This window comes from Chaetodon auriga, chromosome 19, assembly GCF_051107435.1.
Source record: "Chaetodon auriga isolate fChaAug3 chromosome 19, fChaAug3.hap1, whole genome shotgun sequence".
NCBI classification, from domain to species: domain Eukaryota; kingdom Metazoa; phylum Chordata; class Actinopteri; order Chaetodontiformes; family Chaetodontidae; genus Chaetodon; species Chaetodon auriga.
The window spans coordinates 6,582,373-6,610,210 of record NC_135092.1 but is presented as its reverse complement, the minus strand read 5'-3'; the positions used below and the strand labels follow the sequence as shown (position 1 = coordinate 6,610,210).

Here is a 27,838-nt window from a genome sequence, read left to right as displayed (position 1 = left end):
AAGTGTAGACTCAGTCCTGGCTGAGTTGTAAAATTACAACCCCTGCAAGAAAAAAAAAAAAAAAAAAAAAAAAAAAAAGTCTTCGTCTTCAGTCTTTCATGGGGATGCCAAATCTTTAACTATTGAAGCAATATTAATGTATGCATGTTAAATGTACTTAACTATTTTATTAAAGCAATTAAAGCAAAACGCTCACCTTTATTACACGGTCTTAAAACAGAATCTTTACAGTAAAAGCTTCTCAGTAGTTATTGTATAGATAGATAGATAGATAGATAGATAGACATCTGGTGAGACAGATTGATACAGACATCGGAGTGCGTGTGCGCGCCCATGCGTGCCGCAGCAGCAGCCGGGCCATGGGAGTGTCATAACGGGGAGTGTCCCGGACCAGAAGCATAAACAGCCGCTCTGCCCTCCGCCGCTCCGCCGACTCGACGCCTTTCTGCTCGCCCTGCAGCTTGAAGCAATCACCGCGGCTCAGTCAGGTCCACATCAGTCCCTCTCGTCCGTCCCCGACCACAACCTACGCGTTCAGGTACGTTGAATCCCTCTTCCTTCTGTGGCACCGTTACCTCCAGCCTGCAGCACAGATTGCTCGTCAGGAGCCTCAGTGGGGGCTGCAGTGGAGTTCACCGTTATATTCCACGTAGACAGGAACAAAGGTTTGACATGCTGGGAAGAAAGTGTACAGGGGTCACCCTATTTAGCTTTTTTCTGCATTTTAATATGGTTCACCTGATCCAACCCAACTAAAGTTATGTTTTAGAGCCAATTCAAGGAAGTTTTACTCAGCGCAGCGCGGCTGCTGCCTTATATGGAGAAGCAGTGAAAATGATGAGAGAAAATGCTGTGTGGTTCCACTTAAATTGGCCACAGGCTTGGTCACATTCTTCCTCAGCTGTTTGACGTGACTTCAGGCTGCCATGATGTGACACCAAACCCAAAGCAGCAGTTAACACGCTGCGCGCAGTCAAGCATTAGAAGAGAAGACAAGTCAAGTAATTGGTTTGGAACATCTCACTTCAAAACTGCGAGAATTTCCTCAGCAGCTGCTCGTCTCTATTTGAAGACAATCTGTGGTCGCCATAGAAACACTCAACCAATCAGTGGGTCTGTTCACTGAGGAAGTTAGTCACAACATCCTGAGTGGTTTGTTACAGCAACCCAGAGGTGAGTGTGTCAGACAGTGTGGTGCTTATGCTGCTTGTGTGTGTGCATGAGGAAGGGATAAAGACAGACCTTTGTTAGCCAATCAGAAAGCGCTGTGTCAGGTCCACGCTCAGCTGTTCGATGGAGGAGATTACAGGATGCCTGAACCCACCGACTGCATATACCCCTCTTCAGAGTCTTTGTCTCTGTGTGTGTGTGTGTGTGTGTGTGTGTGTGTGTGTGTGTGTGTGTGGGTGGGTGGGGTGGGGGGGGGCAGGACAGCTGAACTGCTGCGCATGATTCTATGTCAGCTGTGGGGGGAAAAAAGAAAGGAAAGTCAACATAGTTTAACACATTACTGGTGTGCTTTTAACACAGTGTGTGATGTCACCAAAAGTTTTCTAAGGGGACATTGTGCTCACTGTAATGCATGTGAGCCGCCGCAGCCAGGACTGTGACTGCGCTCACACGAAAAATGACAGCATAGGTCTATAAACGACTTAATTGTGAACATAGGTTGTATTTATGTCCCCTGACAAGCAGCCTTTTGCGGTTATACGGTCATGTAATGACTGTCCTCCATGCTCTCTCTCAGCAGCAAAAGTGGAGGTGGTGTGACATTGTTATACTGCCACAAGAAGTGTAAGGGAGGAGACCTGGGTTGATGGTTTGTCATACAGATGCAGTAAACACTAATTTGGTGATTTGCAGTTTAGAAAATGCCTGGATTAAAACTGGGGCCATCTGTGTTACCTGTAACCAGTGTTTCAGTACTGAAGTCAGTGTATTTTAGTGGAAAACAGTTCCGAACCATACTAGCATGTGAAACTAACTTAGACAGCTGAGCATCAAATCAGTGCTTACAAAGAAGTGTGTGACAATGTTGGTTTCTTCTAACAATGAAGGCAACCTTCTCCTGACATGACTCAAGACATTTTAGTTTTCAAAACTTAGCCAGACCTCAACCATCATGGTGTCAGAGCAGAAAACACTCATGAATCATTTTTTTGGTCAGTTCAGGGAGTCGTGGTTGGGTGGGGCATTCACAAAACACCTCAAACATGCCCTTTTTTAAGCCATACTATCTTCCACATGAGACAGTAAGCAACCGACACTAGAAGTTGCTGTAGAAACTATTTACTGATGTTGTAATTCGGGAGAGAAGTGGGCTGGTTTCCCATTGACTTCAATGCAGTCTGTGTTATTCCAGTTGAGGGGAAAAAAAGGCCACACCTCTCACTCAAAACACACATTGTGCCCTCCAGCTGCTTTGCATTGAGGTCATTATCTGCAGGCATTGAAGTTAAATCACACGTTACACGCATGCGTTGCTCTGTATAAGATTGTATTGCATTAACAACGTTAATCAAGCAAGAGGCCACGTTATTAGAAATATGTGTTTATAGGCTTAATATGATTAATTCAGCAAACAGAACTGGATACGGAGTAAACTGCTTTCAGGTAGATTGCTCCTGAAACAACCCTCTCATAACCTTTAATAAGCACTCATATTTCAGGGTGGTTATTTACACAGTCACGAGGAGCCATTTTGATTGTCTTTGTCTTCCGCTGTGTAAACAGATAAAAGGGAAGCAGAGCAGCAATTGAAGGGTCTGTGCAGCGTTATCTGTCCTGAGCAAGCTGGAGGGCAGCTGCACAGCCCTCGAGAGGCAGAGAGCGGCATGCACGGAGAAAATGAGTCATCAAGAATCCCTCTTAGTGAAGGAGGAATGTCTTTTTTGGGAGACACACAGGACAGAAGTCCAGAAAGACTTCACAGATGAAATTATTATGGGTTTGTTTTTGAAGTGGGACTCAGCAGACAAATCACAAGGGCTTTCCGAGCATATGAATCCAGTGTTGCTATCTGCACGGTGGATCAAGTTTTGAGTTTTCACGCAGGCCTCGAGTGACGGCAGACACAAAAGAGAGGCTGGTGAAGCGTGGGGGAGGGGAGCAAATAACTTGGGAGGTTGGAATGATGGTCTCACTCGCGTTTATTTGGAGGGGACGGGGGGGACAAAGAGCCTGCAGTGAAGGGGCAGAAACTCGACGGATACCTCCGGGTCTGCAGAGCTGTGTGGTGGCCTGCAGACACCATCTGCTTTTCCCAGCATGCCTGTGAAGGAGCCCTAACCACTGGTCACGTCACGTGACGTGTTCTATTTAAGCTTGTAGCTGTGTGTGTGTTGAGTCAAACAACTTACCCCTCCATGAGTCACTTCATCCAACGTGGAGCTGCCAGAAACTGTTAATGGCTAATGTTTCGTCCAACAAAACTTTGCACCGAAATATTCTAAAAACTAAATCTCAGTGTGTCTTAGACTCCATTCTCTAACCCTCTCCCTCATTCCTGTTAGATTTGTTCTTATCCAGCTTTTGTCAGAGTTGTTGTTACATTTTTTTTTAATGCCGGCTTTGATTTTTCAAAGTGTGAGGTGATTCAGATGCTGTGTATCCCCTCTGATGTTTGCTTTATTAAGTCACAGACGGTACAAGTATCTGGCTGTGGGATAAAACGGCTTTGATGTGCAGAGACAGACAGAACATTTCTCTCCATGAGAGGAGAAGATCACAGTCAAAGGCAGTCATATTTATTTAGTGCCACAGAAACAAAGATCTTCGGGATGAGAAGTGGCACAAAAGTGATATTTTCAATGGTTGAAATGTTTCAGAGTGAAGGTGTTCGCCTGCTGTCGGATGAAAAGACTTCTTGAACAAGTCAACTTTTCGGGATATATATATTTTTTAAAGCAGCTCTATTTTCAGGCAGTCAGAAAGCTACGCATGCAGTGTGTTTTTGAACGTTTGTCATGGGGACTGAATGCATTGGCAAACTTTACTTCAAGTGCAGCTACGAAGTGAAAGCCGAAGCGACAAGTTTCCCTGTTGCTCCCAACATGACCGCAGGTTTAGTCGTCAAAATGGCCTTCGCTACCTTCTCAGACCTGGTTTCAAATTAAAGTTCATTTCTCAGCGTTAATGAGGATCCCTGCGCTCAGCTTAGATCTCTGCATGCGAGCAGTTTTCACACTGCTGGGTGTGTCAGTTTAAGTTACTGAACGGCTGTATATCAACTCAAGCAGAAGTTACTGATTTATTAACTTTGGGACATACAGTTATTGTTTTCTCTCACCGCAGTTTTTTCAGATGGTTCCCCAGATATTTAGGAAGTAGCAGTCAGGAGGATGTGGTAGCTACCTCATTTAGAAACATTTTAGCCTTTTCAATGTTTGTGTTCATGTTGTGACCAAATGTCAGCGATGTCTCAAGTGTGAGATTAGAGGATGAAAACCACTCTCATGTCTGTGCGTTCAATGCGGAGCTGGCGACGGGGGGTGATTAGCCTAGCTGAGCGGAAAGACTGGGGGCAGAGGGAAACTGCTAGCCTGGCTCAGTCCAGAGATGAACAATAAGCCTACCAGCAAGGTTGCGTTGTGTTTGTTTCTGCAACAGAAATATGAAAGCAGTATGTGGTTTTAGAGGGCGGTACATGTTGATACTACTTATGGAGCACTGGCAACTTGACTGCGATGATAAGACTCCATGCCAGTGTCCGTGCCAGGCACTGAAAGGCCTACAACTTCCTTTGAAACCTGGTAAAATTGGCGTTCTTTTATTACTGTCTCTGTATGGATCAAACAAACACGATACAACATGCTGATTAGCTTTAGAGTTGCTGGTTGCCAAAACTTGCACATGAGCTGAGCTGATCCCATATGAACTCTTGCTGATTGTTCATTGATAAAGACAGAAGGGCTGAGGTTTACATAAAAAGTGATGCACTCATCTAAAATCATTATCAGTGCCAGATCACGTTATAAGCCAGACAATCCACATCAAAAACTGTTTCTTAGTTACTGCTGCTATTAAATAAAAATCTCCACAGCATATGACACACATGAGTTAAATCTTCCTGTATGACCACAGACGCTGCAGATTTGCTGTCTGACTTTTATGGCCTTCAAGCATCTCCAGACTGGAAACTCCACCAGGCTACTTTAAAGCGACTGTAGGAAAATTCAGCTTTCCACATTCTCAAGCTATTATGGCCCCAGTGGATGAGCAGCAGCCTCAGTTTCTCTCTGTCCAGCCAAACATGGAAGCATGCGCTGCAGTGTTGTGGTAGCTCGGATGCTGCAGGACCTTGTGTGACTCCAGGATGCCCAGCTGTTTTGGCTACATTTTCCCTGTTTTGACTATGTCCATTTTCATGTGAAGTCTGGGTTAGCTCTCTGTTCCGCAGTACCTATCCAAATAACTCATCTTGTGCCGACCTGACCCTTTCAAAAATCGGGAAAGGTGACTGAAAATGGTTATTCCACATGCTTTTCCATACTGAAACATTCCAAAGCTACATAATACTGTGCAGTGAGTCTGGCTGTTGCATAAGAGGAGAGCAGAGATGGGGGGAAAAAGGAACCCCACATTTGTTGGCCTGGTTACATGAATTCTGAGCCACTTCCCTCTTCCAGGGTCAGGAGCAGATTCCTGCCATGTTTGTGGGCAGACGGCAGCCTAGCAGAGTGGGCCATTCTTGCTCCAGTTTGGACGGTTAGTCATGCAAATTGACAGGCAGCTGGTCCAAGCAGCATTCCTGTGGAAAACTGGACTCTGTGTCCATTTTGAACTACATGACCTCTGGTTTTTAATTTTCTTTGTAATACCTGAACTTTAGCTTCATCAACAGCTCTTTACAGTCAGGAATGTTGACGGTTTGAATGTCTGATAAGCACATTTCCATTTAAATAAATGAGTAAAAATAGGAAGAAATGCATCATGAAAGTGTCACAGAAGACCTTTTCAGAGAGGTCAGGTTCTAATTTGAGAACACTGCTTCACTTCAGATAACTTGTTTTCACTCTCTGGTGTTTTTTGGAGTAATTAATGCGTGTTGTGACATGAGTGTGGGCCAGCATCTGCTGCAAAGTTTCAGACAACACATCTCATTTTTGCATATTTGAGGAAAATGATTGCCTCACAGTGTGGACTGTGCAATCAGACATTGCAAACATTCAGATCTAACCACTTAAATAAAAGCAGCAATTCCGCCATGCAGAAATTACACATTGCAAGCAAAAGTCCTGCAAGTGCTAGCAACAAATGTATGACCCACATAAAAAAAAGAAACATTGCTACATATGGCGAGATGTGGAAGAAGACAAAACACAGAAAATAAGCTGTAATAAACTGGGATTCGAACCTGTAATAGCCGATTTTGTGGCCATTTGGCACGTTGTAAGCATGACACTGACATACCATCACAAGCAGGTATTTACAGTTGCTTATTTACACACAGTATGCAGCTGTTGTAGAGTTGAAGTGTAATGTAGCAAATTAAGTACTTTCTAACATTTTACGTCAACATTGTACTTGGAGTAAGTAAAACTTGTCAGTTCCTTTATCTTTGATTTTGGACCCAGCACCTTCATGTTTATGCAGGCCGGACTCCAAATAATCAGTTCTTTGAAATTGTCTAAGATAGACATCCGAAACATGCCCCAAACAACACAATCAGTTGATTTCCTTGTTGTTCATTCATAAACTGTTCTACAAGCAGTTTCCAGACACCCACAACAAAGACATTAACAGGATGCCCAACTCCCATCATTAAAAATCTCAAACATCCACTCATGCTACTGAGAGGCCAGCCGGTTGTAATCCAATGCAGCACAGACACCTACTTGAAACCCTTGATTGGGCCCCACATGTTTTGTATGCTCTCAGATATGGCTGAAGGGTATGGCATGTGTGCGTGAATGTTGGGGTGTGAGTATTTGTGAATGTGCTTGTGATTGGACCAGTGTGTGACTGCTGATGTTTCCATTAAGGCTCCATTATAGGACGTTAGGTACTGTGAGACCACAGAGATTTATAAACTGGTAGAGGTTTTGTGAATTTGCTTCTTTTTTTTTTTAAATGAGGTTTCCATCCCTTTAAAGGTGCAGTTCAGTTTTATCTGTCAATGTAATTTTGTACGTTATTGTGTAGCTCTCACAAGAGAACTTGATGGAAGTGTAATACTAAATCAGTGAAGAACTTTTTAATAGCTCTGGTCGTATTAGGTCAGGCCTGGCAATGAGCAGGGCTGTTTTATGGCATACCTTGTTTGTCAGGTATTTAACAGAGCTGCAAGTCAGAGTTAAGTTTCAAGTCCTTCAGGCTTTGTAGACAAATGCAAGTGAAGGTGCTTCTTTCTATAAAGACAAGACAAAATGTGTCAGTTTTCTCCATGTCTCCCACCCCTAGTGTTTGGATACTTGTGGCTATGTGCATATATTTATGATAGATTGTGGAACAAAAATGTCTCATCATACAGCAGTCTTTTCCTCTGTGTAATTATAGACAGAGCTTCTTTTGCCACCATCACTGACAGTTATGACAATGCCTGAGTCATAACTGCCAGGACTTCCTCTTCCTGCTCACTGGAGGAAATACCCTGCTCACAGAGCACCAGTGACTCACCCTGCTGTACATAATGTCTAACTATAACCCTAAACTTTATCTTTCTATCCATGGCAACAGCTCAGCCTCAAAGGGAGTGGCTTTATGTTTTCCACAGCAAACACACGCTCACTTTTAAAAAGTTATTACAAAGCTCTATGACTGCAGTATTTCACCACTGGTCTGGAGCTTGCTGCCACAGGAACACTCCTGTGTCTTTGAGCCTGTAGAGTAAAAAAGAACTAAATCTCAGCGGTGTGATTTTCCTGCAGGCAGGATGGCAGCGCACCACCCAGAGTTCGAGCGGGCCGGACAGAAGCCGGGCCTGCAGGTGTGGAGGGTGGAGAACTTCGACCTGGTGCCCGTTCCTGAGGCGCTGTACGGGGGATTTTACACCGGAGACGCCTACCTCATCCTCAACACCATCAAACAACGCTCCGGGAACCTGCAGTACGACCTCCACTTCTGGTTGGGTGAGTGCAGTGAGATGTTATGGTGTGTTATTACAGCTGCAGTAAAGGGAATATCCGCTTTAAAATAAGATAAAAACTGTGTACACATGATCTCCAAATCAGGAAAACAATAAAAACCACAAGGATTTCTAAGTAGGCAGACCTATTAACTAAAGTTTGCAGGCAGCATATTCAAATGATGATGCTTATGAGAGGAAAAAGGCTTATACTCCAACATATTCACATAAAGTTTTAAAATATTTCTGGCTATTTTTTTATTTGTCTTGTTTCCATGGACATGTAGCCTAACATAGAAGAGCTGATATCAGTTTTCCATTGCAGCCACAAGCGTGTTTGACTTGCAAAGCACACGACAATGTGAATCTGTGCTCCTGGAAAGTAATTTCACTTGACAGTGTTGCAGCATTTATTCCCCTGCTGCTGTTGTGTTTCATGTTTCTGCTGCGTCTCATCCTGCTTACTTAGATCAGCCTCTAAAACAGTGACGCGCCTTATTTCCCTTCAGGAATGTGGGACTGATGTGCTTTGTGATTTGTTATCAGCTTATACAGTGGAATTTCACAGCTGACAATTTTTTAGTGATCTAAAACCTCCCGGTGCAAGCGATTTTGTCTGGATCGTTTTGCGCCAACATTCGGCAAACACAATGAAATAGATTGTCATCGCTGGATTTAGTATTGGATTCTTTGCTTAAGGAAAAGCAGCAACTTAAAGTTCTGGATTCAGAGATTGACATAGTTTAAACAGGTTGGCTGTGGCTCAGGTAGTAGGGCAAGTTGTCCATTAATCAGAGGGTCAATGCTGGGATCCTTCAGCGTGCATGCTGACGTGTCCTTGGTCGAGATACTGAAACCCTAGTAGCTTGTGTGAATGTGGCACACACTGTAAAGAGCTGTGAGGGGTCGGTAGACTAGAAAAGCACTAAATAAATGCAGTCCATTTGCATCTTTTCTGCAAAATGTTTTCAAAAGTTAAAACTACTCTCATTACTTCATAATCCACACATATTTTATATATATAGTAGATTAGATGCACTGACATCTAAACAGCATTTGGATGTTGTATATTGTAGAGGTAATTTGACTTAACAATACACTGTAAAGCGTGGAAATTTTACAAATAAAGGTGGTGTTTTGACTGTAAAGTCTGAATCTGTACAGTAACCAGGAACTACAACTGTCAGATAAAACTGGAATCTGCACTGCACCTATAAGACATGTTGAGATTTGAGATACCTGAGACAGATGTAGTGGTCTATATACCACGGTCCACTGTAAACATGTATCTTGGGTTAATTTTCTGAACCCAGTACAGTATATTTAACCTTTCAATCATGTCCTGATGATTGTCGGACGTCACTGTAACATGTACGTTGTCATGTACGTACCTCAGCCACAGCTTTAAGATTAGTCTTGTGGAGGAGTATTGACAGAAAATGGATCTGACTGGATCATTTTTTAGGATTAAATTTAAAGTAAGCAGGAACGCTGAGTCGTGTCTTTTTATGTTTTTGTATTGATTCCATGTGCTTTTAGTCAGCTTAATTGATCATGGAAACAGCATTTACCAATAAACAGGATCTGATGTAACACATGCTGCTGAGCTACTGACCAGAAATAGAATAGTGTGGCATGTATTAATGTATCTGCTGGGATCTGACCCCCTGCAGCTCCCGCATATCGATCTCCGAGCTCACTGAATCCTCAGCGAGCGAATTCGTCAAACACGAAATGTGGCTCTCCGGGTAGACGTACGGTATGACCGCTGAGGTAAAATAAGGACCAGGATTAACATGGAGCATGTCTGTGCAGGTGATTTCTGCACCCAGGATGAGAGCGGCTCGGCAGCCATCTTTACAGTCCAAATGGACGACTTCCTCGGGGGGAAACCCATCCAGTACCGCGAGGTTCAGGGTCACGAGTCCAAAACCTTTCTGGGCTACTTCAAGTCCGGGATCAAATACATGGTAAGAGTTCATGTTTATGGCTGCAGAATATCAATCTAGAAGGAAAAGTATGATTCCTGCCTGTTTTTTTGCTATTTTACTGTTATTTCATCATATTTTAAAACATAAACTGCATTTTTTTCAGCGAGTATCTGTAAAATAGAAGATCCAGTCTTTTAGGATGCCATTATTTTTCAGTCAAACATCCAGATTTTCCAATATTCATACTTTTGTTCTTTTTAAAATTTAATTTTGTTGAGGTTGGAGCCACTTTTTTCTTTTTCTTTTTCTTTTTTTTTTTGGACAAAGCAAGTATTTTACTTTGAAATGCAACTATTACCTTCCAGAAAGGGGGCGTGGCATCTGGGTTCAAGCACGTCGTCACTAACGAGGTGGTCATGCAGCGGGTGCTCCAGGTCAAAGGTCGCCGTGTTGTCCGGGCCTCAGAGGTGGCAGTCAGCTGGGACAGCTTCAACCAGGGAGACTGCTTCATCCTGGACCTGGGAGATGTGAGTGAGATGAAGCAGAGGAATATTAGACACGTAACATGATGTGATTGTTGGTCCTGCAGTGAGAGCAAAGCTTTATGGGAAAAGCAGTCTTCATTTTTATAAAGCACAAAATGTCACTGTGTAAGTTCCTTCACCTACTTTGCAACCCGCTCCTCTTCTCGCTCCACAGGAGATTTACCAGTGGTGCGGCTCCCAGAGCAACCGCTTTGAGAAGCTGAAGGCTACTCAGGTTGCTAAGGGTATCCGTGACAATGAGCGCAGCGGGAGGGCCCGAGTGTATGTCTGTGACGAGGGGTTGGAGAGAGACAAGATGCTGGAGGTGAGATCAGCGAATTCGGAGAACAAATGAAGTCTCAGACTGACCTCGGTGTTAAAACGGCTGCTTCTGTCCTCAGGTGTTAGGGCCTAAACCAGATCTGCCCGCTGGAGCCTCTGACGACATCAAAGCTGATGCTGCAAACAGGAAGAGAGCCAAACTCTACAAGGTGACAAACACCTCATCTCTGGTGATGAATCTCTTGTTATTAGTCTCTATTTCAGTTTGAAATAATAATCATTTGATCTGTTTGTAGGTAGAATATCGGGTCAAAATTCAGTTCAGTTCAACATTAGAAAAATAGTCATGCAATTCAAAGATAGGTCACTTTGCTTGAAAATGTCTGCAATAAATAACTAAACCTTATGTGCAACCTTATTGTTTAATGAAGCAGGATAATTAAAATGTATACCATCGTTTCTACTGTAAATCCAAACATAGAAATAATGCAAAAATACAATAAGCAGGATACAAATTAGCATTTGAAGCATTTTTCTGTGGTGTATAATCAGTGACTCCTGTGCACTTCCTCCTTCCTGTTTATCCCTCAAGATTGATGTATTCTGTCCGGTATTTTTGAGGCCGTACAGAAGGTGGAAACAATTTTCCTTGCGAAAGGACAAATGAATGTAAATCTAATCTCCCAGAGGTCTTCTTCACTCTGATCTGTGTTTGCTGCAAGAAGACGCTTTTTTTTACTGTTAATTATGTTAAGTAAGAGTAAAAATGGAGCAGGAACACAACTTTGGAGTTTATGAAGTACTCATTAAAGTTGCCTTCCTTCGTCCCCGCCTGCAGGTGTCCAATGCCAGTGGAGGCATGACCATCGCGCTGGTGGCAGCGGAGAACCCGTTCGCCCAGAGCGCCCTGGAGTCCGGCGACTGCTTCATTCTGGACCACGGCTCCGATGGAAAGATCTTCGTCTGGAAAGGTCAGCGCAGGGTGCTGCTTTGAATTCTCCATACGTTCATTTATCAGAGGTTTCACTGCAACATGTACCTCACGGTGAATTTAAGGATCATTTTGGGAAACACTCTTATTCCTTCCTGTAGTCTTGTCGCCACCTTGAGGCTGCCAGGTGACTTGGACAGACACAGGCTAGCTGTTTGCCCCTGCTTTCAGTGTTTACGCTAAGCTAAGCTAAGCTAAGCTCACTCTGTATTCTGACTTGCACTCAGCTCTCTTTTTTCTTTCTTACAGGCAAAGACGCCAACATGGATGAGCGAAAGGCAGCGATGAAAGCGGCAGATGAGTTCATCAAGAAGATGGGTTACCCCAAACACACTCAGGTCCAGATCCTGCCGGAGATGGGCGAGACGCCGCTCTTCAAACAGTTCTTCAAAAACTGGCGGGACAAAGATCAGACAGAGGGCCTGGGTGTGGCCTACATCGCCAACAGCATTGCCAAGATCGAAAAGGTGCCCTTCGACGCCGCCACCCTGCACGACTCCGCCGCCATGGCCGCCCAGCATGGCATGGTGGATGACGGCAGCGGAGAGAAACAGGTGAGAGGATGTAAACTGGACGACCAAATCGCTCCCTGCTGCATTACATTATACTGTGAATATTATGGAATGTAAGAAAGTAATATCTGTATAATTTGTAGTAAATGGGATAAAATATTAAATAACATTTATTTCGTGGCAGATCTGGCGCATCGAGGGGTCCGACAAGGTGCCGGTGGATCCGTCCACATACGGACAGTTCTATGGAGGAGACAGTTACATCATCCTTTACAACTACCGTCACGGAGGACGTCAGGGACACATTATCTACATGTGGTGAGAATACAAGAGGCTAACATTTTAACATCAGATCATGCTGAGTTAGACAAGATTTTGTTGTAAAAGTCAAATCTTTAAAGCAATTAGAATCCAAAATCAAATTTTGGAGGTTCATGGCAACATCACATGTTCACATTAAACGTGCTTTGAAGTTTGTCCCAAGAACAGAGCACAGATATCCATCTCTTCAGTTTCAGATCTGATTGGAGGGGTATGGAGTTGGTTAGTGAGCCCATTAAAAGCCCCGGCTTGTGCCTCTGGTTACATTCAGTGGACTGACAATGCATTCGATTGTTTTCCAGGCAGGGCATGGACTCCAGTCAGGATGAAATCGGGGCCTCGGCGATCCTGGGCGCCCAGCTGGATGAGGAGCTCGGCGGCGGTCCTGTGCAGGTAAAGTGCTTTGTTCCTGTAGTGGCTTTTGGTTTACATGAGCTTCTATTCATTTCATTACTTAACGAAGCCTTTGCTCTCCTCTGGCTTACTCAGCGCAGTCACCTTTACATCCTTTCACTCTCTCTCCTCTCCCTTCAATGGTTTCCCCGCCGCTGCTTCTGTCCTCTCTGGTTTCCGACCTTTTCTGTGTCTTCAGGTTGTCGGTGCTCCTATAACCACTCAGGTATTTCCCCCTTCCTCCCCCTCTCCTCACCCTTCTAAAATGACTCTCATGGGATTTTGTCCAGAGCCAGCGACAAGAGAAGCAATGACAGTTTTCCTCTGTTCTCACATCCCAGATGAATATGACCATCTTGCTTGTGATAGGGGCTGTTAACTTCACTTTTATGGCTCCTTGAAGACTTCATTAACTTGATAATGAGTCAAATTGAATTCTCAGTGAAAGCAAACACAAACAGGACATTCCGATGACGATGTTAATGGGAGGTTCCCTCCTCCTCCGTCGCCAGCTCTGTCTGCTGCACATAGCAGGCCTGTTTCCAAACTCTGCAACTTTACCATGAGTGAACTAGTCAACGAGCGCTCATGTTGGAGTGCAGAAATGACTGTGGAGATCATAAAAGAACGCCAGTGTGTTAACCATAAACTGAGATGTTTAGAGTGAATCCTGGCTCTGCGCTCATGTGAGTCCTCATTCATTCATTTCATGTGTGTCCTCACTTTGCATGTTCCTGTTCATGTCGTGTGTGTGCCGTAGCATGTCTCTGCGCCTGTGTGTGCACCGAAAGGTGAGATCCGTCACTTGATTTGCCGGCTTCAGTTCGGAATGTGTTTTCACGCAGGAGGAGGACGACTGTGGATTTTGTCCCCCATCACTTACATTAGGATCAAGTGTGTGTGTTTTTTCCAGATGTGTCCCCGCTCGCTCACTAATGGAACTTTTGTTTTCACAGTTTGTCAAAGTGAAAATGTACCTGGCCTGGGCTGGGCATCATTTTTGATAGTAGTCCTGACACAATACCTGAGTGGTACAGCTATCAAAACACTGAAATGTATAAATATAGAACTGGCAAAACTCTGTATAAAATCAGTGATAATCTAAGAATAAGAATCAGTATACAAGACAATGAATCGTCAGGAGTGCTGGGAATGTTTGCTCTTTGGAAGTGTACGACTGTGAACTCATCAATGATGAATTATCATTTCTCCATTCTCTTGTAAACGGCCGACATGCATAATTTGCTGTGACGACTGGTTTATGAGAGACAGCCATAAATATTTATGAGACAAGCTGCAGACCAAAGAGACCCATAATACTGATTTAGACATAACCTTCGTCATCACTCCTAATTCCACAAGCCGTGACACCCACCACCTGAACGCTTCTCAGCTCTGTGCTGCCATCTTGTGTTTGTAGTCGGGATGGCAGCAGACATTTTCACTGATTTACCACAAGGCACAAAACAGGAGGAGCTGTCTGGTGTGATTTGGTTGTACCACCTTGGGATAATTCACATCATCAAAGCGCATGAGGAATCTTGCAAAGGTAATTACTGTAACAACCGTTTTGCCGTTCTGGAGTATTCATTTTGCCGTTTGTGCACCAGGTGAGGGTGGTGCAGGGAAAAGAGCCGGCCCACCTGATGAGTCTCTTTGGAGGAAAGCCCATGGTGGTGTACAAGGGAGGAACGTCCAGAGAAGGAGGTCAGTCCGCTCCTGCAGAGACGCGACTCTTCCAGGTGCGCTCCAACTCTGCAGGACACACCAGAGCTGTGGAGGTAAGAGAACATCCGTCATTGACTTTGTACCTGAGGAAGAAGTCTGGTGATATTCTATATTCTTCTTACTGTCAACAAATCACATGAAACAAGTATCGTGTGTGTATCAAAGCCTGATACCTGTCTCACCTCTGTGTCCATGCAGCTTGACGCAGCCTCATCCCAGCTGAACTCCAATGATGCGTTTGTTCTGGTGACCCCCGGAGGCTCCTTCCAGTGGGTGGGAGTGGGCGCCAGTGACACGGAGAAGCAGGGAGCTCAGCAGCTGTGCGACATCCTGGGAGTGTCGGCCTCTGAGCTGCCCGAGGGAGGAGAGACTGGTGAGGAAACAAGATGAACGCGAAGACGTTGCTCAGTTTGTGCGCTTTTGAGTCAAACTGAAAGCCAGCGCCAGTTAACTGCTCAGAGTTGAATGTGTCGGCTACAAACTGTGGTCAAGCTGTTAAAACGGGGCTTAAATGTGAAGCTGAACAGCTGTCTTTTTGTATTTCAGCCACAGTAAGTGCTTGTGTTCATCTATATTTAAACAAAGGAGGCTTGATTGTATCACCCCTTTGGATGTTATCAGAAATCTTGTGATTTGCCTTCAAAGCTGAAGAAGACACTGGATTCTGTGCGAGCAAATTCAAATATAAAACCTCGGGCTAAAAGATTCAATGTTTTATACACAGCCTGCTTTGAAAGGCTGGCCTCAGTCGAAGGCTTCTTAAGACCACAGAACATTCATCGTGGCAGTTCTGTGAGCTGAAGCTGATATTTGACGTCAAAACAGGAAACTGTGCGTGAGAAACATGTTGGATTTGTCACAGGGTGGATCATGTGTAACGTAGGATGCTAACAGTAGTTACCTTTGGCATTACTATTCAACACATTGTAATTCAAAATTAATAATATTAAACGTAATAACTCCTCCTCACAGATCAGTTCTGGGAGGCTCTGGGAGGAAAGACAGAATATCGCACTTCGACCAGACTCAAGGACAAGATGGACGCTCATCCACCCAGACTCTTCGCCTGCTCCAATAAGACTGGAAACTTCATCGTGAGTCTTTGGTTTGAGCTCTGCTGAAGCTGCACTTGTTTTAAAGCACCGTTTCACAGAAGAAAAGCCTTCTGGTTACAGATAATGAGCCTCGGAGATAAACACTGCTAATACCTTCTCACTGAAAACTTAGAATAATAATAAATAATGTCCCAGTTACTCTGGATAATCCACCGAAGTCACAGTTTATTTTATATATTTTAGGTTTTTTTTTTTTTGGTAATTTAACTGCACCAAACCTTGAAATCACACTGAATAAAATGTGCCAGTTTCTGAATGCCCTTTGTGCACAAAGTTCGTCAGTGCAGCTCCACTAAATCCCTCTCCTCCTCTCAGATTGAGGAGGTACCCGGGGAGATGACCCAAGAGGACCTCGCCACTGATGACGTCATGATCCTCGACACCTGGGAGCAGGTAGAACTTTGGATGCGATAGCTGTACAATGTGGATTCAGAGCACAGTCACCACAGTGAAAGAAAGAAATGTGCTTAAAACTTTCCCATTTTTAGGTGTTCGTCTGGATCGGAAATGAGTCCCAGGAGGAAGAGAAGACTGAAGCGATGGCGTCTGGTAAGAACATCAGGGCCGAAAAAGCTCAACATCAAGATATCTGTACAGCGGATGTGGCGCTTAAGAGCTGAAATCATGACATGTCATCATGCATTTGTCACTCGGCTTTCCTCTATGACGAGCTCTAATTCAAGCTTTTCCCGATCTTCCTCAGCGGTCCGTTACATCGAGACAGATCCGGCCAACAGAGACCGCAGGACGCCCATCGTCAGGATCAAGCAGGGCTTCGAGCCCCCCACCTTCACCGGCTGGTTCCTGGGCTGGGACCACGACTACTGGACCAGCGACCCCCTGGAGCGCGCTATGGCCGAGCTGGCCCTGTGAGATCTCAGCTGACCCTCCTTCCCTTACTATCAGCCCTGACCTTTGACCCCAACCCCGCTGCAAGCACTGAGCTCCAATCATGAGACTTTTATAGCTGCCAAAACACCCTGAAGACGAGAGGGGTTTCTTTTTTTACTTTTTGTTGTGGTTTTAAAGGATACAGGTCACTGACGTTGTGTTTTTAATTCACTCTGTCTCACGTGCCACAGTGATGCCTTTACACCAGTTCTGAACCAACCAATACAGCTTTAACACAGGCTTCCTGCAAGGTTTTATACTAAATACAGTCCACTATTATTACTTTTACTGTAGCCATATTTTCTCATTTATTTTATATGTTGACAATTAAACCTGTTCACTAGTGAAATGTGACGAAAACAAACAGTCATGGTGTGCTACATTGGGAAACTCACTGCCAAGAAAAACACCGTTTCTAAAAGCAATACAACCAATGCCTTAATATTCTTTCCTTTAGTTTACTGTAAGCCTGCTTTTTAAAAAGGTACTGTTCGAGTTTAACTATGACTTTATAGGTAAATTGTTTGTACCTTCAGTTTAGATGCCTCTTTTAATATTTATTTTGGAGAAAACGCCACAGATTCATGCCCAGGAAGCTTATAGGATGCTGCAGTGGCCAACTTTAAATGGGAAACCGATGCTTTGCTGCTTTACAAACCAGTTACGTCTTGTGTGACTCTCTCTGGGGTTTCCCTAAGCCTTCTTATCATTTCAATAAAACCAGATGAAACATGTTACGTGTTGTGTCTTTGCTTCTACAAACACTTTACAACGCTGACCTGAAAAAAGGAGGAAATCTATCAACAAAAATACTTTTTGATAGGATTTTAATTTGAAGTCTCATATATGCATTATGTCAAGATAAAACCATATCAAACATTAGCAAAATGTACCAAAACCTTAGCAAGCTGCAAAAACTGACAATAAATTCTGAATAACACTTTAAAAAAATAATATTGTTGAGTGTACATTTTATCACAACATAGAAACTTGAGCGCGATGTCAATGTAATGAGACGGGTTTGTCTTTGCCAAGCTGAACGATGAGAGAAGCCAGCCCGAAGAAGCACCTTCACACAGACGGCCGCAAACAAGCTGCTTGACTGCGTCTCTTTGTCTGGTAACAAACCCTCTGTAACGGAGCTCAAACTCAGCTTAAACTCAACATGGACTGACAGCATCATTACACAGGACTTACTGTAGTAACATCACATAACAGCCTTTGTATTCAAGACATGAAAAAAAAAAAAAAAAAACTTTTAACACTGACCACCCCCTCCACCCACAGTAAAAATAAACTACACAGGACTGATTACACTGAAGTACATATAGATATATATGGTAAATGTATACATATATAGTAACACTACAAAGTCACACATAAACTGAACACTGTAACATCCGTTCACCAGCACTCCGGTCCTGCATATGTGAAAAGAAGGACAAATCTAATGAGGACAGTTTTACATAGAAAGATGTTGAACTACTTGGCTTACTGGCTGAGAGCACACAGAGCATATGTGATAAAATAATGTCTAAAATAAATCCTTGTTCTTTTCATATGGAAGTGCATAGACATGTGGTATCAGGCAGTGGACTGAACTGATGGCAGTGAGTTAAGGCTTTTGGCAGAAACGTTTGTGATAAGTTTCTTTCTAACAGTCCCCGCTTGTCCTAAGCAGTGAAGACAGAAGGGGGTGGACAAAGTAACAGGAACTGGCAGCCCTATAATATACACAGTAGCACCTGTGTAGCCGATAATACTTTGTGTCAGATGGACTCAACTCTATGGTAATCTGAGATGTTCCCATTGTTTTGCTCACCCCTGTAAGTAGCATATACATGTGTGTATCTGATAGAAAGTGTACTGTAAATACAAGTAACATCCAGCTGGTCAGCCTGACTGTCAATCTCACAGTCTTCACTTGTGACCTGAGACAGAAGCATTGACAACCAGAGATAAGGTAGGTGTGTGTGTGTGTGTGTGTGTGTGTGTTTCTGAATTACTATCATCTGGAGGCCACTCTGGCTGGTCCCTACTCACTGAAGGCTATTTTAAGATGGCTGCCCACCTCTCGAGCTAGTTAGTGGTGTGATACTGATTATGCCATTGCAGCTTCTGCGTGGACTGATCTGTCTGTCATAATATGCTTTTATTCTTTCTGTTTTTGTATTCTTTTATTCTGTGAAGCACTTTGGGATGCATTTTATATGGATGAAAAGTGCTATATAAATAAAGTTTATTATTATTATTATTATTATTATTATCTCATTCCTGTGAAAGTGGAAACATCTCTGTCTGTTTATGCACCATGTTACCACCGGTTCTTTCCTTCACTCAGTTAGAGTGAGAGTGGAGCAGGTTAAGTACAGTAGTAGCATATACTGTACGCACTGCTACGTGTTTGAACCTTCAAGGTTAAAATGTTTGTTTAGTCATGAAGCTTGAATGGGTTTTACATTAAATTCAGTGAAAACATGCAATGGCATCGCTAGCATTGAAAAGATTTCGTTTTGGGGACAGTGAAAAAAGAAATTAGAGTTCTTACATTGCAATACTTTTAGGTATAAAATGATCAGAGCACTATGATGCTGGCAGTGGTCGCAGTAGTACCACAGCATCAGTGACACAGATATTGGATAGATAAGAGTGTGTGCGTGTGTGTGTGTGAGTGTGAGTGTGAGTGTGTGTGTGTGTGTGTAAGGCCACATGTCCAGCAGGCACTTCCCTTTAAAATGTCTGTAAAATGGTGATGAGACGGTTTGGGCTTCCTGCTTCTACCTTGACTTTCAGGGAACGTTACCTACATTTGTAACATACAAACAGGAGAAAAAATTAAAGTGCAGGATAAAAGCTAAACGTCTGCTGTTTGCAGGGAAATCTCACACACACTACCAAATAAAGGCAGGCGGTGGTCAGTCCCTGGGCAGACACACCGGGCTTACTGCTGTACCCTCTGCAGTGTGTCTGGCACTGTTGGCTCTACGGCTGCTTTGATAGAAAGCTCTTTGATTGGCTGTTCTTCCCAAAAGATTGCTACACAAGAATGGAAACTGATCTGAGCAACTAAACCACGATGCAAGCTAGAATTCATACTTGGATTTTCTGCTCATCAGCTTAAGCTGTTTTATAATCTAAGAATCTAAAAAATTAATCTAAAAGCAAAAAAAAAAGAAAGAAAGAAAGAAAAGTGTTTGGAGACTCCCCCTCAGTGTTTCATGAACCCCTGCATCATCTCCAGCGGCAGCGGGAAAATGATGGTGGAGTTCTTCTCGGCGGCGATGGTGTTGAGGGTCTGCAGGTAACGCAGCTGCAGGGCTGACGGAGACTCGGCAATCACCAGGGAGGCCTCCTTCAGCGCCCGAGATGCGTTCATCTCTCCCTCCGCTGCGATCACCTTGAGGAAGCAAACAGGAGGACAGAGACGTGAATGAACGAGACAAGACGATCTCCGGCTTTAAGCAGCGTGGCGGGGGAGGCAGAGGGACCTTACCTTGGCTCTGGCCTCGCGGGCGGCCTCAGCCTCGGCAGCCATGGCTCTCTGGAGCTGAAGGGGCAACTTGACGTCTTTGATCTCCACCCGCTCCACCTTGATGCCCCAGTCATCCGTAGCATCGTCCAGACTGGACTGTTTTTGTCAGCGTTTGACAGAAACAGGCAGCATGTCAATGAATGATCTATTTGTTCGCAAAGATTTTCTCAGTAAGATTTTTACATTTTTCCAATTGAGGGAAAAGTTAACTCCAAGAAGTTCCTGTTCTCAAAGACCAAGACCAGCCCGCAGCTTCCTCATATTTAAAAACCATTTTTCAAAATCGTCCAGCAGATGGAGCTCCACCTGGCTGCATGATACCCTCCTTGAGGGAAGAAATTACATTTAGAGCACAGTCCTTCATATACTGCAACCAGTACCAGCACTGTAGTACTGCAGGCATTGTTACACCTCCAATTATCATGTTGTGGATAACGAGCACTGACTGACGAGCAAGAAACAGATTACACGGCTTACTTGAACTTTTATGCATGCAGCCTTGTAGCCCTGAAAACAGACTTGACTCTGTGCTTAGTGGCAGTGTCGGAGAAAGGAGCTCTGTTCTTGTTTTATTTAATCAAATCCAACAAAGCCTTCTACTGTAAAAACTAACATCCGAGGCTATGCTCTGTGCTGCAATCCACAATTTGGCATTTGCAAAGCTGCAGTACAACACACAGGCATTTTCCTATTGTCTGTCAGGGACGGTGAAGCTGAAAATGAACTGTTAATGCTGGTGCCATTTGACACATAAACAGTGCCTCTAACCTAATCCAGATCAGTGTGGAAAAAATGTGCATATAGTAACAGTGAGCACATACAGTGCATTTGACATTAATGAACTACCAACTGATCGCTGACAAGCCTTCTCACTGTGTGAGCATAAGGAATAAATACTTAATCAATTACAGAAGCTCTGATAAACTGGAAGTAAAAGTTTAATGAACAAATAAATAATTGAACTCAAAGGCAAACTAACAGCTGTGCTCTACATGGAACACAGGATTACCTAAGGTTTTCTTAGTTTACAGCTGATGCACATATTTAACTGCAGGCTGTTAGTTTAACTCAAGAGTTCAGGCAAACCTGGCTCTCAGCAAGGTGGCACTGTAATCCTCCATTCTGTTTTCTCTACGAGTCAGTCTGTGCTACTGGAGCCTCATGTTATTGCCTATATTTATTTTTTACCGACAACATCATAGGTTTTCCCCAGTTGTGCATTAGTTCAGGGGTCCAGCCTTTCAGATTCAGCATATTTTCAACCTTTTCCTTCCTAACAATCACAGAAACCTCAGCTCAGTGAAGGAATGTCAAGATGACTCAGTACAAGAATTGGCATCACAGCATCATGCAAATGTTACATAAGAGACACAGTTTTGGCAAGGCAGATCATTTTGTCTCACAGACAGTCTAAAATAGACACAAAAATGGAAAAAAAAGATTTAAAAGATGAAGCTATGTGTAAGCTACATCACTGAATTTTGGCCCCTTTGGTTGCAGCAGAAGCTGAAAACAAGGTCCATCAGTGGTCAGAGAGTGTCTTACACAGTCGTGTCTGCTTTACTCCTTTCTGGTGCCTCTGCTGTCTCAATTAGGTGGTGAGCTAATGCAGTATGTGACTCCTCTGGTCAGCTGTTGTTTTAGAGTAGGGCAGCTGTTTTATACAACGTCCGGGAACAGCCTTACCTTTGTTGATAATTTTGCCGGCAATGGTGTAGAACTCAAAATACTTCCACACACTCTGTCTCAGATACTTAATCAATCAGCCTGGCTTTGCTCACTAGCAGTGCTGTAGCTACTGTACTCTACCTGCATACTGTGTGCAATTTCTTCACGGTCAGACAGGATCTCCGCCAGGTTCTTGGTACCAAGGACGTTCCTCAGGGTGGTCTGGGCCAACAGCCGAGTAGCAGCATCGGCATTGGTGATGTTAGCGACAGCCAGAGTGGCATTCTGGACCCTGTAGTACACCACGCCATCAACACTCACTGTCACAGAGTCTTTGGTCAAAACCTGAGAACAGGACAGTTAGGAAAGAAAAGGTAGAAACTGTTAAGTGATGTCATGTTATATTGTTTTATTTGCCACGGAGCGCATTGCTGGTGGACTGTACCAAGAATCTAAACAATTGCTGTTGTGTCCTCTGAATTTTTGTGAATGTAAATAATTGTTTGATGTAGTTGGAAGTGTGCGTGTCGTACCTCTTGCGGTGGGATGTCGAAGGTGATGGTGCGCATGTCCACGTTAATAAAGCTGTCAGTGCACGGCAAGATGAAGAACAGCCCTGTGTGGAATCACAAGAACGCAAATAGTTTTAACAAAGACTAAAGCTGCTGTAAACACAATAATGAGGAAGCTTCTTCGCAAATGTTTGAAAACACCGGGATGAATGAAATTCGGGCAGGAGGCCAAGTCAAGCTCTCTTTATAAGACTGCAGCTGTGCTGACAGAGAGGCAAAGCTGCGGATATTTGCAGCTTTCATAAGCCTGTCTCAAGTCACAATGACTGAATTAGTGCATTAAACAATACTAGGCATGTGCCTGCGTGAAACAGACATGTGCTAGGTGTGCAATCATTTAGCAAACATTAATGCCACACCAGTTAGAGACTACTGGGCTGCATTTCCTGTCAGGATATTGTGTATTTAAATGGTAAGATCACAACCATCTGTTCAGGAGGGAAAACGAAGACGACATGCTTTTCAATCATGGCATTCCCAGCATTCTTGACAATTAAAGTCCCTGTCAGGCAAGTAAAGAGGCCTCAGTTGCGCTCACAAATAGCCTGTAAACCATCTCGTGAAGCAGAGGAAAATTCCACCGATGAGTATCCTGCAAAAAGCTTTGTTCATGAATAAACATCTCTGCTTGTAGCAGAAGGGAATCGTATACAGATGCTGAATGTTCCACAAACACGCCCTTTTCATTTTAGGATAAAGTATCCCCATGAGCCTGTTGCAAACTAAATATACAGGGGGAAAAAGCTCTAATCACTATTTTCTGACAGCTGTTGTAGATGGAGAGGGAGCAAGATTCTGAGCGTGAGGGTAAGGGGTATTATGGGAAACCAAATGCTCAATTCAACTTTGGCATTGGCTCCTCCAGCTCCTCATGAATGTGAAGTTTGCTGGCGGAGAGCTATTATTACCCCACACTGTCATAAACAGAGTCCCCTGGCACACAGAGGAGTCACATTTCAGCATTTTGAGAGGACACTGCCTGGTTTTCAGATCCCATAAAACAAGAAATCAAAGATAAAGAGACAGTGAGTTATGAGATGTATGCAAATTATTCCTCACGGGAGTCTGTATTTTTTACTTAAACAAATACGCTGCCTTTCAAAACAGCAGTCACATCACTGAGAGTAGACTGATTAAGGCATTCAGACAGCGAGCAGACACATACGTGGTAGCATTCCCAGACATATGGCTCTGTGGACTGGGAGCCCACAAAAAAATGGGGCCACAGCACGCTTGTGCATGTTCGCGCTCGTCTCGTGGTAGAATTCCACTTGGTTGAACTTTGAGGTTAGGCCAACATATTTCATATTTGGAGGACTGATTTCCCTTTTGTCATCCTGCCCGCTGACAGGAAGGGGATGGGTGGGAAAGTACAATAAGGTCTCCCTCCATGTGTGACCCTCCCCTTGGTTTTTTCTATTTTCCTCCTGTTCAGATTTTTTAAAAATTCATAGAATCTGGAGGATCAATCCGAATGACTAGGGTGATTTTTATTTCTTCCCCCTAGTGCATCTGGTTAAAGTTTTCAGTCAGTGGATTGGCACAAAATTTGGTACAGACATCCACGTCACCCTCAGTCATGTTGCTGCATGTACAGAGTCTATACATCCTACACCAATTCCTACAACCCAGGTGCCATACCGGCGCAGGGAAGTACTGTCTCCCAATGCATATACTGTCTGTCAAAGCAAGAGGTCCATCCACAACTAAAATCATCATAACCAGACATGTATTCATGCTACAGGATACAGGACACTGTTAAATTTAAAATGCTGGGTTTTCATACCAAAATACTTCATCTTATGTAGATAGCAACATTAACAGTTCTACAATATAATAGTTTAAGAACATCGTATAATAATAATAAGAAGAACAAAATAAATGATGACTGAATAAAATTGTTACAACAAACAAAGTTAGACGATGCAGTACATCAAATTCAATTGAATTTATTAAGAAACAGCTGCTCTTTTTCTGTTGCTGGTGCAGAGATGTTCCAGGTGACATCCCTTAACTAATGAGTCCTTTTATGAAGTGATGTCTGGCCCCTTGTTGTGGCCAGTGGCTTGAATCTGTTGCATTCAGTTGAAGAACAAACAAATCTTTTGGATTCTACTTTACAGTTGTTACACCACTTGCCATTTTTGTTTGTATAAATCACTAACAAGAGCACCTTATATACCTTATAACGTTAATGCCCCTTGTCAGTCACATGCTTTTTAAGTGGTGAACTGCACTACTTGCGGTTGCGGTAACAGACATTTTATACTCGTGCTACATTTTTGTAGCCTGTGCTATGAAATTTTGAACCTCTGTAGCACCAGTGCTATGTGCAAAAAAAGTTAATGTACCGGCCCTGTTTGAAGTACATTTTAATAAAAGAACTGAGGATGTGGACGGAGTAAAAAATACATGACAGTGTATGAAAAAACATTCTGACCTGGTCCTCTGGCTCCTCCTCGCACAATGCGCCCCAGGCGAAAGATAATGGCTCGCTCATACTCCTTCACAATCTGTGTACAGAGACAAACCACATAAATGGCCTGTATGCCGGTCCTTTCTTTCTCTGATTTGACACTCTGCAGATGGAACTGGATACTGAGATATACTTGCGTAAACTAACTTTGAAAAGGCACTGAGCAATTTACCTGCTCACTGAGGACGCCCTTTAATTAAGTATAGGCAAAACAATGGTTCACCAGCTTCTAAAGGCTGTTGAATAAATACTCATAAGAGCAGGGAGGAGCCTGCAGTAGAAACCCGAGAATTCTTCAAACACAGATTGAACAGAGTAGGCCCTCCTCTTTCATTTAACATGGAAAACAAACAGTGGATTTCACCAGTAGCTGACCTTGATGCACATCCATATGGAGAGGGGCAGAGTAGCCAGCATGAGCAAAAGGGAAAGCCCAACCAACAGCCAGCCACAGAGGCCAATGTCAGTATCTGCATTCTCCAAAGCTGAGGAAAAAGAAGACCAACACACACTGAAATGAATTCAACTGATTCCAAACATCTGTGGCAAAATATTAATATACACATAATCTGCAGACAGCTGTTCAAAAAGCAAATTCTTTCAAATACAACTCTCACTATATTGCTTAAAACCCACATTTGTGACCCAGCTTTCATCCATCTCTGAACACTCACCTTCTGTAAACGTGTATGATTTGTCTGGTTATTGTCACCTCAACTCACACACCCACCCACCGCTCTGAGGCATCTGTTAACCCAAACACTGGCCACATCATCCGCTCTGTCAGCAACACGTACTTCAGCCAGAATGCCACAACACATGCAATTATTCAGGGAATGAGATCCGTACCTTCGTTATCATGTATATCATGCCTGCTTGAACCTACAGACAGAGTTAGAAGTCAAAACGCCATTGAACGACTCGCCATCATGTTACAGTAGTTAGGCATAGTTGAACGTTCAGAGTGGAAATACTCTGTTAATTAACTAACTGTAAATTAAAAAGTTGCCATCATGCCATAACTGGCCTGGATTGTCCCTGACACGCCTTTAGCTTCATCCCTGCTGACAAAATCAATACTGATTCCCGCAGGGCTTCACAAACTGACCCCACCCCGTCAGGGTAAATCCTGTTGAATTAAGGCAACTAGCTAGATTAGCAAAATATCAGTTCCTAAACACGGGAAACAATCTGAACTGTTATTTCAGGATGTCAATGTATGAAATTAACCAAATCTACTACCCATACATAATGGCAGCATGAGCCGAAAGTCCCTCAGAAATTAACATCAGATTTATCAACCAGCCTAGCCTAACCTCAAAGAAAGCTCACGGCTAACGCTACACGACCATTACCGTCGAGAGTCAATCGTCAAGTTAATCTTAAACGCATGCAGTGTTGCATTGCCAATAACAACTTTACCCACTACCCCCAACTAACTTCAGCTGCGTTATCGAAGGCTTAATGCTAAAATGACTAGCTTCTGAGTGGGGCATGCTAATTATCGATAGCCGTAGGTAGGGTCAGTGTTAGCTAACAATCACGAGCTAACGTTAACCGTCAGTTAACGCGACGTTTCGCACCAGGTAACGTTAAACGTACAACTGTAAGGCATGTGCAGTTAATGGAGAAGTAAAATAACTTGGCATTAACGCATTAGCGGTGGTCATTTACGATGTGCGATACTTATGTTGTCCTCTGAGGCCAAGCGGCCCGACATACCACACTTAGAAAGTGAGAAACTATTACCCGCTTGGCGTTCTCGTCTTTTGGCCTCTTTCATTGCAACTTCTTCGTTGTGAATATCCATACTTTGCGCCGAAATGTATGTTTGACGGTGACTGCAAGCTACTACCGCGCTGTGCCGTCCGTGTAGCACTAATACGACCGGGTCCGCTTCACCCAAACTCTTGCCTTGCAGGCGTTGTGACGCAGCAGGGAGTCCAGTTTCCTGGCATAGAAAGTGGGCAGCCCCCAAAACAGTACACAAAAATCATTTGTCTTTAGTACAGAAGGAGCAACGTCATGAAAACCCAACATTTTGTTTTTCAAATGCAGTTTGAAACTCATCCTGGCGACCTTATTTTTTTCCTAGATTGTACATTTCTGGAAAAAAAAAAAAAAACACAAACAAACAAACAAACAACAATTTCAGGCAGCCATGTGTTTGAAAGCTTTGGGGGGAAATAGCACGTGTCTTCAGACTTTCTCATATATATATATAATAACCCCGTTCCATTCAGTGGAGAAGATGATGGCACCTTTGCCAGAAGCATCAGGCCTGTGATACCTTGAAAAAAAAAAATAGCAGCTTGAATTATTCTCCCATATGTGGTTGGTGCAGTTTTGAAGGCATGAACACAATGTTGAGGTCAGGACATCAGAGATCCAGTTCAAGCGGGGCAGAGGGAATATAGCTGGCCTCTGTGTGGCACCTGCCATCTAAACCAGCCTGTGCTTTCAACCAGCCACGTTATTTATAGACCACAGTGTAGGGTTAGTTGACAGCTGAAAGCAGCTTCCACGAATAACCTCCCAAACCAATTTTCTATATTGTCCAGTCTGTTGTTTCACGTTCAGCTTTTATGGCTGCCTGACACCTATGAGGTTGTTTATTGAGACGATGCGCAGGTATCTGCAGTCTAGAGCCATGCCTGCTGGTATAAGGCTGTCCAGCAAGTTTGAGGAGATTTAGAAATGCTGCCAAATATAGCAAAATTGGTGCATTTTGGCTAATTACTTGAATTGTGGTCAGTGAATAAGGAGCTTTGCACATTTGGAATGGCAATATAAGAAATGTCTATGAGGATGTGTATGTAACTGTATGTGGCTGCCTA

At 43.5% G+C, this 27,838-nt stretch overlaps 2 protein-coding genes across 4 annotated transcripts; one reads left to right on the top strand and one right to left on the bottom strand.

The window, feature by feature from the left end:
• Positions 1-314: 314 nt before the first annotated feature.
• gsna (gelsolin a) lies at positions 315-17,490 on the top strand. 2 transcript variants are annotated; one of them, XM_076757652.1, is made up of 17 exons: positions 315-538; positions 7,869-8,069; positions 9,881-10,035; positions 10,362-10,523; positions 10,696-10,845; positions 10,922-11,011; positions 11,641-11,773; positions 12,043-12,347; positions 12,490-12,623; positions 12,929-13,019; positions 13,219-13,245; positions 14,630-14,800; positions 14,946-15,120; positions 15,720-15,841; positions 16,178-16,255; positions 16,351-16,411; positions 16,566-17,490. In XM_076757652.1, exons 2-17 carry the CDS (start codon positions 7,874-7,876, stop codon positions 16,733-16,735), a joined length of 2,220 nt encoding a protein of 739 aa, XP_076613767.1. In that variant the 5' UTR covers positions 315-538; positions 7,869-7,873; the 3' UTR covers positions 16,736-17,490. The 2 variants fall into 2 exon arrangements, with proteins under 2 accessions (XP_076613767.1, XP_076613768.1); XM_076757653.1 differs by lacking the exon at positions 13,219-13,245 and having other exon boundaries at positions 371-538.
• Positions 17,491-17,565: 75 nt separating this feature from the next.
• On the bottom strand, positions 17,566-26,912 carry stom (stomatin). 2 transcript variants are annotated; one of them, XM_076757655.1, is made up of 8 exons: positions 26,751-26,892; positions 25,851-25,883; positions 25,377-25,486; positions 24,966-25,038; positions 22,487-22,569; positions 22,095-22,298; positions 20,247-20,381; positions 17,572-20,150 (listed from the first exon to the last, which is right to left on the bottom strand). In XM_076757655.1, the coding sequence occupies exons 1-8, from the start codon at positions 26,809-26,811 to the stop codon at positions 19,962-19,964; spliced, it is 888 nt and encodes a 295-aa protein (XP_076613770.1). In that variant the 5' UTR covers positions 26,812-26,892; the 3' UTR covers positions 17,572-19,961. The 2 variants fall into 2 exon arrangements, with proteins under 2 accessions (XP_076613769.1, XP_076613770.1); XM_076757654.1 differs by lacking the exon at positions 25,851-25,883 and having other exon boundaries at positions 17,566-20,150; positions 26,751-26,912.
• Positions 26,913-27,838: the final 926 nt, after the last annotated feature.

Excerpts from the sequence above, each read along its gene's own strand:
- gsna (XM_076757652.1), top strand. The coding sequence starts at position 7,874 with ATGGCAGCGCACCACCCAGAGTTCGAGCGGGCCGGACAGAAGCCGGGC. Across the intron at positions 13,020-13,218 it reads TCGGCGGCGGTCCTGTGCAG|GTTGTCGGTGCTCCTATAAC; the intron begins GTAAAGTGCTTT and ends CTGTGTCTTCAG. Across the intron at positions 16,256-16,350 it reads TCCTCGACACCTGGGAGCAG|GTGTTCGTCTGGATCGGAAA; the intron begins GTAGAACTTTGG and ends TCCCATTTTTAG.
- stom (XM_076757655.1), bottom strand. The coding sequence starts at position 26,811 with ATGGATATTCACAACGAAGAAGTTGCAATGAAAGAGGCCAAAAGACGA. Across the intron at positions 25,884-26,750 it reads AAGACGAGAACGCCAAGCGG|GTTCAAGCAGGCATGATATA; the intron begins GTAATAGTTTCT and ends CTCTGTCTGTAG. Across the intron at positions 25,487-25,850 it reads TGATATACATGATAACGAAG|CTTTGGAGAATGCAGATACT; the intron begins GTACGGATCTCA and ends CTTTTTCCTCAG.